Genomic DNA, 14,652 nt, shown 5'->3' with positions numbered 1-14,652 from the left:
AATTACAGTTCGATTGTAAGCCCTCTCTATCATGTGACCCGGAAGAAGAACGATTTTAAATGGGGCCCTGAGCAACAACAAGCCTTTGAGCAAATTAAACGTGAGATAGTTCATGCAGTAGCCCTTGGACCAGTCCGGACTGGGCCAGATGTAAAAAATGTACTGTACACCGCAGCTGGGGAGAATGGTCCTACCTGGAGTCTCTGGCAGAAAGCTCCAGGGGAGACTCGAGGTCGACCCCTCGGCTTTTGGAGTCAGGGATACAAAGGATCTGAGGCCAGCTATACCCCAACTGAGAAAGAGATACTGGCAGCCTATGAAGGGGTTCGAGCTGCTTCGGAGGTGATTGGCACTGAAGCACAGCTCCTCCTGGCACCCCGGTTGCCCGTTCTGGGCTGGATGTTCAAAGGCAGGGTCTCCTCTACACATCATGCAACCGATGCGACATGGAGTAAATGGGCTGCACTAATTACACAACGAGCTCGAACAGGAAATCCCAGTCGTCCAGGCATTCTAGAAGTCATCATGGACTGGCCAGAGGGCAAAGATTTTGGAATGTCACCAGAGGAGGAGGTGATGCATGCTGAAGAGGCCCCACCATATAGTAAACTGTCAGAAAGTGAAAAGCAGTATGCCTTGTTTACTGATGGGTCCTGCCGTATTGTGGGAAAGCATCGGAGATGGAAGGCAGCTGTATGGAGTCCTCAACAACAAGTTGCAGAAACTGCTGAAGGGGAGGGTGAATCGAGTCAGTTTGCCGAGGTGAAAGCCATCCAGCTGGCCCTGGACATTGCTGAACGAGAAAAGTGGCCAGTACTTTATCTCTATACTGACTCATGGATGGTGGCAAATGCCCTGTGGGGGTGGTTGCAGCAATGGAAGCAGAGCAACTGGCAACGCAGAGGTAAACCCATCTGGGCTGCTGCACTGTGGCAAGATATCACTGCCCGGGTGCAGAACCTGGTAGTGAAGGTACGCCATGTAGACGCCCATGTACCCAAGAGTCGGGCCACTGAGGAACACCAGAACAACCAACAAGTGGATAAAGCTGCTAAGATTGAAGTGGCTCAGATGGACTTAGATTGGCAACATAAAGGTGAATTATTTTTGGCTCGGTGGGACCATGACACTTCAGGCCATCAGGGCAGAGATGCAACATACAGATGGGCCCGTGATCGAGGGGTGGACTTAACAATGGACACTATTGCCCAGGTTATTCATGAGTGTGAAACATGTGCTGCAATTAAACAAGCCAAACAGTTAAAGCCTCTTTGGTATGGAGGACGATGGCTGAAGTATAAATATGGGGAGGCGTGGCAGATTGATTATATCACACTCCCACCAACCCGCCAAGGCAAGCGCCATGTGCTTACCATGGTGGAAGCAACCACCGGATGGCTGGAAACATACGCTGTGCCCCATGCCACTGCCCGGAACACTATCCTGGGCCTTGAGAACCAGATTTTGTGGCGAGATGGCACCCCAGAAAGAATTGAATCAGATAATGGGACTCATTTCCGGAATAACCTTATAGACACTTGGGCCAAAGAGCATGGCATTGAGTGGGTATATCACATCCCCTACCATGCACCAGCCTCTGGGAAAATCGAATGGTATAATGGGCTGTTAAAACCTACACTGAGAGCAATGGGTGGGGGAACTTTCAAGCATTGGGATACACACTTACCAAAGGCCACCTGGTTGGTCAACACCAGAGGATCTGCCAACAGGGCTGGCCCAGCCCAGTCAGAACTTTTACATATTGTAGAGTGGGACAAAGTTCCTGTGGTGCACATGAAGAATTTGCTGGGGAAGACAGTCTGGGTTATTCCTGCTTCAGGTAAAGGCAAACCCACTCGTGGGATTGTTTTTGCTCAGGGACCTGGATATACTTGGTGGGTAATGCAGGAAGATGGGGAAGTCCGATGCGTACCTCAAGGGGATTTGATTTTAGGGGAAAACAGACAATGAACTCAATTGTACGCTGTTGCCTGCTATAGCCATCAACTAGAAGTCTGCAGGGCACCAGCGACTGGCCCTGACTTCCCTCCGACCATCATCCCAACAGAGAATGAACTTTGATAGAACCGGACGAGTTCTACAGTAAATGAATGATCAGCATCACCAGGCAATGATCCAACACTGCACACAGCTTCTTCTGCCCTGAAAGACTGTTACAAGAGATGGAGCCCAACATCATGAACCGAATGGACTCAGTAGCTTTATAGGAATTGGTCCGTGCACTAAGATAACAGTGCACTGAAATGAGAGTGAGGGTATATGGAAAATGTGGGATCTGAGCATGACATGAATGGTATGGAATAAGGGGTGGATACTGTCCTGGGTTCAGCAGTAGCAGTCAGTTTTTCTCCTTAGTAGCTGTTGCAGCACTGTGTTTCTGACTTTTGGCCTAGGAACAGCTGGTAACACTGATGTTTAGACTGAGCAAGGACTTTGTGAGTCTCATGCTCTGCCAGGGAGGAGGAGGGGCCGGGAGGAAGCAGGGACAGGACGCCTGACCCAAACTAGCCAAAGAGGTATTCCATACCACAGCACGTCATGCCCGGGGATGTAACTGGGAGCTACCCGGAAGGGCACGTCCTCTTTGCGGTCGGGCTCTTTTCCAGCGAGCAGTATCATATTTTCTTCCCTTGTTATTTCTCTTATCATTATTATTATTGGTGGCAGCAGTAGTGATTTGTGTTATACCTGAGTTACTGGACTGTTTTTATCTCAACCCGTGGGAGTTACATTCTTTCGATTCTCCTCCCCATCCCTCTGGGGAGTGGGGGGGGGAAGTAGACTGCGTGGTTCTAATTTACAGCCGGGGCTTAAACCACGACATACACAATTGAAGTTTTAGGTGGGAAAGCGAAGAGCAACAGCAAAGGCGTTGGCACCGCCAAGGAGCTCACCATCTGCAGAGGAGGCCCAGCAGCAGCTTTCTATCCTGGTTCTTTGGCTGTGGGAGCAGAAGTCTAACATTCGTGCTCTGCTCACTATGCTGCAGGAAAGCAGGGAGCAGGCGCTGTAGAGGCTGCATGCAATTGGACTTTTAGGCAGGTAAGGGAGGAGGGACAGCAATGCAGGTGGCACCGCTGTGGATCTTACAGTTTGCAGAAGAGGCCCTGCAGCAGATTTCTGTCCTGGCCCTTTGCCTGTGGGAACAGGGCCATGAAGTCCATACTCTGTGCTCCGTGCCATGGAACAGCTCCGTGCCATGGAACAGGCTCCAAACACATGGACATTTAGGTGGGAAAGCATGGAGAGACAGCAACGCTGGTGGCATCTCTGTGGTGCTCACCGTGTGTAGAAGAGGCCCACCAGCAGCTTTCTGTCCTGGCTCTTCAGCTGTGGGAGCAGAAGTCTAACATTCATGCTCTGCTGACTGTGCTGCAGGACAGGCTGGAGCAGGTGCTGGAGAAGTTGCACACAATTGGACTTTTAGGTGGGAAAGCAAGGAGTGACAGCAATGGTAATGGAACCATTGCAGAGCTCACGGTGTGCAGAACAGTCCCAGTAGCAACTTTTTGTCCTGGCTCTTTCAGTGTGGGAGCAGGGCCCTGAAGTCCATGCTCTGTGAGCAGTGCTGTGGAATGGCTGGGAGCAAGCACCGGACAGGTTCCCAAAACATGGACTTTTAGGTGAGAAAGCGAGGAGTGACAGCAATGGTCTTGACACCGTTGCGAAGCTCACTGTCTGCAGAAGAGGCCCAGCAGCAGCTTTCTGTCCTACCTCTTCGGCTGTGGGAGCAGAGGCCAAACATTTGTGCTCTACTCACTCTGATGCAAGACAGCTGGGAACGGGCACCAGAGAGGTTGGACTCAAATGGACTTTTAGGTATGAAAGCGAGGAGCGAGAGTTATGAGGGTAGTACCGCTGTGGAGCTCACAGTTTGCAGAAGAGGTCCAACAGCAGCTTTCTGTTCTGGATCCTCGGCTGTGGAAGTAGAGGCCGAACATTTGTGGTCTGCGCACTGTCTTCTGGACTCCCGGGAGCGGGCTTCTTAGATGTTGCACGAAATTAGAATCAGAACCAGACACCTGGATATTGCTGCATTCACCCAACTGATCTTCATTGTCTGCAGCAAGGAGAAAAAAAAAACAGAACAAAACAAAAAGCCAGCCACACAACAAACAATAAAGAGGGAAACAGAGAGAAAACTTTGTCCTGGCTATTATTCTCACAACCACGACACCAGCCAATCCCTACCTCTTCTGTAACACCCCACTGCCTCAGCTTAAGCTCTGCAAAACAGTGCTCACCTCATCCAAAATCATTTCTGAATGCTACGCCAGGGCTCTCCTTCCCTGCAGGACCTGAGAGTGTAGAGACAAGTGACCATTGTTCTGGTGAGAAGTGACTTACACCACAGTAGTTCTCATGACCTCCCCAACTCACTGGAAATGCTCATCCGACTCCAAAGGCGACTGCATGGCACCTGCAAGAAAGGCGAATGCTGAACCATTTTTCCCAGCCTGCCTTTGGAGAGGCTGGAAGGAGGAGACTCGGCGGGGCTTTTAAACGGGCCCAGAGCACGGGGACTTTATTTCCCAGCCTGATTTTGGAGAGGCTGGAAGGAGGAGACTCGGCGGGGCTTTTAAACGGGCCCAGAGCATGGGGCTTGGCTCCAGTGTTTAAGGCTAAGAGCTTCCAGGGAGCACAGCAACCTGGAGTGCGGCAAACAGGAGTAGGCAAACAGGGTCGTAATTGGATTATAGAGAGGCAGTTTGCGTGGCAGTTCACGCAGGTAGGGCAAGCAGGGCTTTTGGAAGTAATGATTCTTACACAATCAAAACCTGTAGTGAGCATGAGTGTAAGTAACTTAACGGAACCCTCCAAAAAGGATGTGTTTGTACAGACCCCTTCCTGTGCAGAGTGTTTGAGCTTATCAGCAGTACCAGGGGCAGAGGACATTTGCCTGAGGTGCGAACAGGTTAGTAATCTCTTATCATTGGTGACTGAGCTAGAGGAAGAAGTTGAAAGACTAAGGAGTATTAGGGAAAGTGAAAAGGAAATAGATTGGTGGAGTTCCATCCTTGAACCTTTGAGGGAGGCCCACCAGGAGTCAGAAGACTCCCATGCCTCCAACTGCCAAGAAGTAGAAGGGCACCTGATTGACAAAGGGGATTGGAAATGGGTCTCTGTTCGGAGAGGTCTGGATCAGGAGGATCTAGAGAGCCAGCTAGACGATTTAGAAAACAATAATTTACTCAGTGAGCCTCTCAATTATGCTTCATCTGTAGGACGAATTACCACTTCTAACATCAAAAAGAAAAGAAGGGTAGTCGTAGTGGGAGACTCGCTTCTAAGGGGAACAGAGGGTCCCGTATGCCGACAGGACCCAATCCACAGGGAGGTCTGCTGCCTCCCTGGGGCGTAGATACAGGAGATCACTGAGAGACTTTCTGGGTTGATTAGGCCCTCTGATTATTATCCACTGCTGATACTCCAGGCTGGCAGTGATGAGATTGAAAGGAGGAGTGTTAAGGCAATTAAAAGGGACTTTAGGGCACTGAGTCAAGTGGTTGATAGGGCAGGAGCCCAAGTGATCTTTTCCTCAATCCCTTTGGTGGTAGAAAAATTTAATGAAAGGAACAGGAGAGCTCACATTATTAATAAGTGGCTCAAGGGTTGGTGTCGTCGGCAGAATATTGGGTTCTTTGACCATGGGACAACCTTTACGGCACCTGGCCTACTGGACACGGATGGGTTGCATCTCTCTGTTAAGGGTAGAAGAATCTTTGCTCATGAATTGGCAGAACTCATTGAAAGGGCTTTAAATTAGGTTTGAAGGGGGAAGGGGATGCACCTGGGCTGACTGGAAGCAGGTCCAAGGGTCATCAGCCTGGGTCGGTGGTGAAATCGGTGGATCAGCTGAGGTGCATGTATACTAATGCATGTAGTACGAGGAATAAACAAGAAGAGCTGGAAGCCGTGGTGCAACAATATAGCTATGATGTAGTCGCCATCACAGAAACGTGGTGGGACGAGTCAAATAGCTGGAACATCGTATTGGATGGCTACAAGCTCTTCAGAAGAGATAGAAAAGGGAGAAGGGGTGGAGGAGTAGCCCTTTATATTAGGGAGGTTTTAGATGTCATAGGTATTGAAATTAATGATGATGAAGTTGAACGTTTATGGGTAAGAATCAAGGGGAAGGCCGGTAAGGCTGATACTCTATTAGGGGTCTGTTATCGTCCACCCAACCAGAAAGAAGAAGTGGCAACTTGTTTTATAAGCAACTGGAGAATGTTTCTGGATCTTCAGCCCTTGCTCTTCTAGGCGACTTCAACCTACCAGATATATGTTGGGAATTTCATACAGCTCAAAAAAGGCAGTCCAGAAAGTTTTTAGAGTGTTTGGAGGATAACTTTCTGTCACAGCTGGTGAGCGAGACTACCAGGGGAGGGTCTATGTTAGATCTGTTGTTCACTAATAGAGATGGACTGGTGGGTGAGGTGGAGGTTGGAGGTTGCCTGGGGCACAGTGATCATGAAATTGTAGAATTCTCAATACTCAGGGTAATCAGGAGGAACATTAATAAGACCTATACCTTGGACTTCCGGAGGGCAGATTTTGGCTTGTTTAAGAGACTCATTCGGAGAGTTCCTTGGGAAACTGCCCTTGAAAACAAAGGAGTTCAGGAAAGATGGGTGTGCCTCAAAACAGAGATCTTGAGGGCGCAGGAAAAGTCTGTTCCTGTGTGCCGAAAGATGAGCCGACGAGGCAAGCGTCCAGCCTGGATGGGTACTGAGGTTACGAAGGAACTTAGAAATAAAAAAGAAGGTGTATCACCTTTGGAAGGAGGGTAGGGTTTCTCAGGGAGTGCTTAAAGAGGTTGCTGGGGCATGTAGAAAGAAAATTAGGGAGGCCAAAGCTCAGTTTGAACTTAAATTGGCAACTTCCGTAAAGAATAATAAAAAAAGGTTTTATAAATATATCAGTGGTAAAAGGAAGGGTAAGACTGATCTTTGCTACTTATTGGATGAGACAGGAAACTTGGTAACTAAAGATGAGGAGAAAGCAGAAGTGCTTAATGCCTTTTTTGCCTCAGTTTTCAGTAGGAAGACACCTTGCCCTCAAGATAACTGTACTTTGGGGTTGGTAGGTGGTGTTAGGGAGCAGAATGGTCCTCTTATTATTCAAGAAGAGGAAGTTAGAGAATTGTTGAGGCACCTGAACATTCACAAATCAATGGGACCAGATGGGATCCATCCCAGGGTGATGAGGGAGATGGCGGATGAGCTCGCAAAGCCGCTCTCCATCATTTACCAACAGTACAGGCCAGTTAGTCTGACCTCAGTGCCGGGAAAGTTAATGGAAAAGTTCATACTGAGTGCTATTAAGCAGCACTTAAGAAATGGCCAGGGCATTAGACCCAGCAAGCATGAGTTTATGAAAGGTAGGTCATGCTTGACCAACCTGATTTCCTTTTATGATCAGGTGACCCGCCTGGTGGATGTGGGAAGGGCTGTGGATGTTGTCTATTTGGATTTCAGCAAGGCTTTTGATACTGTCCCCCATAACATACTCCTGGAAAAGCTAGCAGCTCACGGCTTGGACAGGAGCACTCTTTGCTGGGTCAGTAACTGACTGGATGGCCGGGCCCAGAGGGTGATGGTGAACGGTGTTGCATCCAGCTGGCAACCAGTCACCAGTGGTGTCCCTCAGGGGTCTGTGCTGGCACCGGTGTTGTTCAGTATTTTTATTGATGACATGGATGAGGGTATTGAGTCCTTCATCAGTAAGTTTGCAGATGACACTAAGCTGGGAGCTTGTGTCGATCTTTTGGAAGGAAGGAGGGCTCTGCAGAGAGACCTGGATAGGTTGGATAGAGGGGCAGAATCCAATAAGATGAAATTTAATAAGTCTAAGTGCTGAGACCTACATTTTGGCCATAAAAACCCTTTGCAATGTTACAAGTTGGCGACAGTGTGGCTGGATAGTGTCCAGGCAGAAAGGGATCTGGGGGTATTGATGGATGGCCAGCTGAATATGAGCCGGCAGTGTGCCCTGGTGGCCAAGAAAGCCAATGGCATCCTAGCCTGCATTAGGAATGGCGTGGCCAGCAGAAACAGGGAGGTTATTCTTCCCCTCTACTCAGCACTGGTGAGGCCGCACCTTGAGTACTGTGTCCAGTTCTGGGCTCCTCAGTTTAAGAAGGACGTGGAAATGATTGAGCGTGTCCAAAGGAGGGCAACGAGGCTGGTGAGGGGCTTGGACCACAAGCCCTACAAGGAGTGATTGAGAGAGTTGGAGTTGTTTAGCCTGGAGAAAAGGAGACTCAGAGGTGACCTTATCACTCTCTACAACTTCCTGAAAGGAGGTTGTAGACAGGTGGGGGTTGGTCTCTTTCACCAGGCAGCAACTGACAGAACGAGAGGACACAGTCTCAAACTGCGCCAAGGAAGGCACAGGTTGGATATTAGGACAAAATTTTTCACAGAAAGAATAATAAAATATTGGAACGGTCTGCCCAGGGTGGTGGTGGAGTCACCATCCCTGGATGTGTTTAAAAAGAGATTGGATGTGGCATTTGGTGACATGGTTTAGTTGAGGTGTAGGGCATGGGTTGGACTCGATGGTCTTGAAGGTCCCTTCCAACCTGGTAATTCTGATTCTGATTCTGAACCCCACTGCCATGTTTTACTCAACTCTTAGTCACCAGCCTGGCACAAAAATTCCCTAGCTTCTCACAGCCCTCCTCAGTGTGCAGCTCCACCTCTCCCAAGTTGGACTTGACACCTGAAAAAGAAATGGAAGCAGATGGATGATGAGACAGGGCTCAAAGTGGCCGCCTTCCCTATGCGATGCCCATCTCCTGCTTCAGTAAATTGACTGCTCAGCCGTCAGGCCTCCCACATTTCTGCCAGCTACATCCAGGCCTGTATGTCACCTGGAAAACACGAACAAAAAATGCCTTCAACTACTTAAAACCATTCATACAGCTGCTGCTTCAGTCACCTAGTCAGTGCTCACATTAACCAGCAAGATGGGTGGACAGAGTCAGCTCTGTGAAAACGGACACAAAACTGCAGAGGCAACCTGGAGCGATGCCCCAAAAGACATCCAACCTCAGGACTCTGAGGCACAAGCCTCATCTACACTTTAGCTTTGTAAGGTGAGAAAAGCTCAAGCTGAATAGTAACTTACTCCCTTCTCCTACCCAAACAGACCAGTTCTTCAACAGCCTCTCTTCCACACCAACCTTACATCTCTTTCCTGCCTCTCCCAAGTCCCACTCTTCTACCTTAGCTTTCAGAGGGGCAGAGATCCAGAGCCATCCTTGAGAAAAAACCCTTGTTAGCTGACTGGGATGTTCCTTCAGTAGCCACATTCCTCTTCATCATCTGCAAAATAAAACAGGAATGGCACACAGCTTATCAGTACGTTGACCAAAGCTGACCTTTGCCACAACTCCTCCTCCTAAGAAGAGCCACAGGGCTCCACTTAGCTCATCACCAACAACAAATAAAGCACCTAAAAAAAACCCCTACACAAAGATACTTACTAATGCATGCACTAGTAAGTCTTTACATGGCCTGGAGAGCAGGAGACAGACAGGTTCCAAATACATGGACATTTAGGTGGGAAAGCGAGGACTGACAGCAATGCGGGTGGCACCGTTGCAAATCTCACCTTGTGTAGAAGAGGTCAGGCAGCAGCTTTCTGTCCTGGCTCTTTGGCTGTGGAAGCAGAGGCCAAACATTCGTGCTCTGCTCACTCTGCTGCAGGACATCCTGGAGCAGGTGCCCCAGAGGTTGTGCGCAATTGGACTTTCAGGTGAGAAAACGAGGAGCAACAGCAATGCAGGTGGCACTGCTGTGGAGCTCACAGTTTGCAGAAGAGGCCCAGCAACAGCTTTCTGTCCTGGCTCTTTAGCTGTGGGAGCACAGCCCTGAAGTCCATACTCTGCACACCGTACTGTGGAACAGCCAGAATGGGCTTCGGAGAGGTTCCAAACACATGGACTTTTATGTGGGAAAGCGAGGAGCGAGTGCAATGCCTGCGGTACCATTGGAGATCTCACTATATGCAAAACATGCCCAGCAACCAGCAACAATTTTCTGTCCTGGCTCTTCAGCTGTGGGAGCAGAGGCCAAGCATTCACACTCTGCTCCCTCTGCTACAGGACAGCGGGGAGCAGGTACCGAGAGGTTGCACGCAATTAGACTTTTACGTGGGAAAGCGAGAAGCTTAAAGAATGGTGGTGGCACTGCTGTGGAGCTCACTGTCTGCAGAAGAGTTTCAGCAGCAGCTCTCTGCCGTGGCTTTTCGGCTGTGGGAGCGGAGGCCAAACATTCGTGCTCTGCTTACTGTGCTGCAGGACAGCCAGTAGCACGCGCCGGAGACGTTGCATGCAATTGGACTTTTCGTTGGGAAAGCAAGGAGCGACAGCAATGCGGGTGGCACCACTGCAGAGCTCACTGTCTTTAGAAGAGGCCCAGCAGCAGCTTTCTGTCCTGGCTCTTCAGCTGTGGGAGCAGAGGCCGAATGTTCATGCTCTGCTCACTTTGCTACAGGACAGCCGGGAGCGGGCGCTGGAGAGGTTGCAGGCAATCGGACTTCTAGGTGGGAAAGCCTAAAATACTCACAGTATGGCTATCAGGTCTACCCGACTAGGGGTATTACCCCGTCGAGGTACCGGGTCTCACTGGCTATCAGGTCTACCTGCGCTAGTATTTGCACTAGGGCTCTCAGATCTACCCACAATAGGGCTATCGTGTACCCTAACTGGGACTATCAGGTCGATTACAGCCTTATCACTGTTATTTTTCTTCCTGTACAGACTTTTAACACAAGCAAGGTGACTAAATTTTGTCCAGGTACTCAGCGTACTTTTTATGAAGGAGAAAGCCTATACCGTATGTACATCTTTCAGCTTCACTGTCACATTTAGGGAGGAGGCTATAGAGTCCAGTTTGGAGCATTTTCTCAGAATGGGTGAGAAGCAAAACTCGGTTGTTCTGCTATGTATTCAGCATCCCTGAAGCACAGCTCCAGTCTGAAAAGGGTTTTATGGCAAGATCACGAGGGGCTGAATGTTACCTGGCAGTAGCATCCATTCAGTTTTAAACAGTTTGAAAAGAGAATTATTTACGGCTATCAGGTCTACCCCAAATAGTGCTATCAGGTCTACCCTGAAAAGGCCTGTCAAGTCTACCCGCTCTGAGGATATGATGTCTACCCTGACTAGGGCTATCAACCAGGCACCCTTTATGTTCTTGTCACTGTCAAGAAGCTCCAGGCTCTGCAGGAAGCAAACCAGAAGCTAGTGTCTGGTAACAGCTCTTTGCTTCTTCATTTTCCCATTTAGTTTTCGAATGGGGAAAAAAACGTGAGGAAGCCGCTGTCCAAAAGGTATTCAGAAGGGAAGGAGCAGGAGATGGGGAATGGAGCCTTCGGGGGCAATGGGACAACTGCTTCTCCACGTTATGAATACTGACTTCTGAGTGGATGTTTCTGGGTGGTTACTGATATAACAACGATCCTAAAATGAAGTGATGAAGAAATAACCACCAGGAGTCCCAAAGCAAGCTACCACTCAGATCACTGCGGGAGCAGATAAGGACCATAAGCGCGCTTAAGCGCCGAAACCCGAACTACAGCTTCCGGCAGAGGGGGCTCGCTCTGACCCGTCCCCATGGCAGTGCCGGGCTTCAGGCTCTGCGCCTGCGCACGGAGGGAGCCGGGCTCGGCACCTCCATGGCAGCCTGCGCCGTGCCTGTACGCCGGAGCTCGGATCGCCCCCATCCCTTGGGTGTCGCTGGGCCCACGGGAGCGCTGGGACGGAGGGGGCTCGCTCCGGGCCCGTCCCCATGGCAGTGCCGGGCTTCAAGCTCTGCGCCTGCGGACGCAGGGACTCGGACTCGGGCGCGGCCCGGCCAGGCCCCTCCGCGGTAGGCTGCGCCGTGCTTGGACGCCGGATCCCGGACTACAGCTTCCGGCAGGCCCCGCGCGTGGGGGGCCGCGTTCTCATTGGCTGCGGCGGCGGCAGAGCAAGAGCAGGGGGAGGGTGAGCGGCAGCGGCGTGGGTCTGGGGGCGCTGCAGAGCCCGGGGAGCGGGGCTGGGGGTCTGCGGCGCTCGGGGCTCTGGGCAGTGGGGCCGGGCGCTCCCGGGGTGCTGGGAAATGCGGAGGGCGGGTGCGAGCACTGGGCAGTGGGGCTGCGAGTTGCCTGGCAGTATGGGGTGCTGGGAAGCCGGCCCATGGGGAGGATTTGGGCCCGATTTTGGCCGCGGTGACCCCTAAAGCACCCCCAGAGCACCCCAGGAATACCCCTAGAGAATCCCAGAGAATGCCTGGAGCACCTCCAGAGCATCCCATGGGTCCAGTCAGAGCTCATGCATCACAATGACCATGGGGACCACAGGGGTGACTGATTCTGGAACACTCCGTGTTCAGGTGTGCAAGGCCATGGAACCCCACGGAACCATTCACTGGAGGCACTGGGAAACGACAGCTGCCCCACGGAACACAAGCTACCGGTGGAGGAGGCAACAGCAGCTTCTCTGGTGGTTCATGTCTTGGTGTCTCGGTCCCAGTGATGCCTGTGGACACAGGAGCGTGGAATGAAGTGGGTAGCAATGGCTATCTTTGGGTGCTTTAGGAGTTACCAAGAACACATCAAGTGACTTCCCCAGAGTAGCTGCTTTGGACTCGGTGTGTGAGTTGCACTGGCTGAGCCGGCACCCAAGAGCTCCCGCTGCCTTAAATCCTGGGATCTCCCCTCATTTCTTGTGTGGAGAACAAGGGCCTGTGGGGATGGGACAAGGGGGAACGGCTTTAACCTGTCAGAGAGGGGAGACTGAGAGCAGATCTTAGAAGTTCTTCCGTGTGAGGGTGCTGAGGCGCTGGCACAGGGTGCCCAGAGAAGCTGTTGCTGCCCCATCCCATCCCTGGCAGTGTTCAAGGTCAGGTTGGATGGGGCTTGGAGCAAGCTGCTCTAGTGGAAGGTGTCCCTGCCCGTGGCAGGGATTGGAGATGAATTAGCTTTAAGGTTCCTCCCAACCCAAACCATTCCGTGCTTCTGTGACATCCTTGTGATGAACACATAAATGTTTTGGCTTTCACAAATCATAGGTGTTGCTATGTGGATATAACTGTATGAGTTTGCAAAGCTCAGTAAAGACACAAGATTAGACAACAAGTTGAAAATGGCCAGAACTCTTGAGCAAAATGGAGTCACATAGCAAAAGAATTTGTAAAGATAAAAGAAAAGGGGGGGGGGCTTGATACAAGAAAAGCTAGTGCCTGGGAAACATAGGGTTAAAGTACTTCTAACCTAACTTAGGTTGAAGATAAAGAGCAATGTTTGTGTTGTAAGTCTGTGGAATTTAATGGCCCCTCTAAACATGAATGAATTACTTCACACCATCCTTCTACTTACCTGTTTAGAGACAGTGCCTCCCAAACATCTGCTTTGGATACTCCTTGTCTGCCCATCCTGCAATAAATTTTGCAGCAAGGTCACACTGTTCTAAATCTTTGCCAACTATCAGAAAAGTTACAGATATGGCTGGTTTCAGTTAGTTTTGTGATTACTGGGGCATCCAACTGTGCCAAAGGTGAAAAGTACACCGCGAGGAAGACTGCTTACTTCATCTTGAAGACCCCTGCTCACATGAGGAAGACTGCTTACTTCATCCCCAAGACCACCAGAGAGCAGTGCGCAGACACCAAGAGGAGGAGACTTATGATAATAAGTTCCTGGAGCTAGTTACAATACTCCCCACCTATATGCAGGAATTATGAATATGTATATGACTAATGCAATAGTGAAAGTATATAAACCTGTAACAAATGCTAATCAGTGTGCCTCTGGGTACGGTCACATGCCCAGCGCTGTTGCTTTTGCTTTATTGACTTTATCCCTCAATAAAACCCTGTTATCTCGATTAGAGGAGTGAGCTCATATTTCACATCCTCAAGTCCCCAGCGCTGCCAGGTGGCAGCCCATGATGTTGGCACACAATATGTCAGTGGGTGCTGCATGTGAGGAGGGGTACAGGAAGAGGCTCTGTGCTGGCTAAGGTGGCATGGTTGTGCTGGGACCTGGGTTTCGCACCCAGGAACCCTGTGGGCACAGACTGGGGCTTTGTCACTGCTGTAATTGCAAAGCAGGGCATCCCCTATCCAAGGAGGTTGTGTTGTTCTCTGCTCCCTTCTCACTTCTGCCTAGGACACCCCTTAGCTGCAGCCCAGTAGCGCTGCTCTGCCTCCCCTTGGCTGCATGGGCTTGGTCCAATATTTCCTATATTCCAGACTGGGAACACTGTCAGGGATGGGGCAGCCACAGCTTCTCTGGGCACCCTGTTCCAGCACCTCAGCACCCTCACAGAGAAGAGCTTCCTCCTGAGATCTCATCTCACTCTCCCCTCCGTCAGGTTAAAGCCGTTCCCCCTTGTCCTCTCCCTACAGGCCCTTGCAAAAAGCCCCTCTCCAGGCTTCCTGTAGGCCTTGTTTAGGTATGGGCTTAGTAAGGTCTCCCTGGAGCCTTTTCTTCTCCAGGCTGAACACCCTCAGCTCTCTCAGCCTGTCATCACTGGAGACATGCTTCAGCCCTTAGAGCATCTTTGCAACCCTTCATAAGCCCATCATTGTAGGATCATAAGAGAACAGAGGTTGGAAGGGACCTCAGGAGGTCTCA

The 14,652-nt window shown here is 50.5% G+C and overlaps 1 protein-coding gene across 1 annotated transcript; it reads left to right on the top strand.

The window, feature by feature from the left end:
• The first annotated feature begins 11,783 nt into the window (after positions 1-11,783).
• On the top strand, positions 11,784-13,764 carry LOC308229679 (uncharacterized protein). The gene is made up of 2 exons (XM_080633862.1): positions 11,784-12,019; positions 12,408-13,764. Exons 1-2 carry the CDS (start codon positions 11,823-11,825, stop codon positions 12,610-12,612), a joined length of 402 nt encoding a protein of 133 aa, XP_080489988.1. The 5' UTR covers positions 11,784-11,822; the 3' UTR covers positions 12,613-13,764.
• Positions 13,765-14,652: the final 888 nt, after the last annotated feature.

The sequence above is a fragment of the Psittacula echo genome (genome assembly GCF_963264785.1).
Source record: "Psittacula echo genome assembly, chromosome: 24".
Taxonomy (NCBI): Eukaryota; Metazoa; Chordata; class Aves; order Psittaciformes; family Psittacidae; genus Psittacula; species Psittacula echo.
Note: the sequence above shows the minus strand (reverse complement) of the source record. Positions and strands in the feature narration are given on the sequence as shown.

Coding starts and splice junctions, on each gene's coding strand:
- LOC308229679 (XM_080633862.1), top strand. CDS start 11,823: ATGGCAGTGCCGGGCTTCAAGCTCTGCGCCTGCGGACGCAGGGACTCG. Junction 12,020..12,407: donor AGAGCAAGAGCAGGGGGAGG/GTGAGCGGCAGC, acceptor CTCCGTGTTCAG/GTGTGCAAGGCCATGGAACC.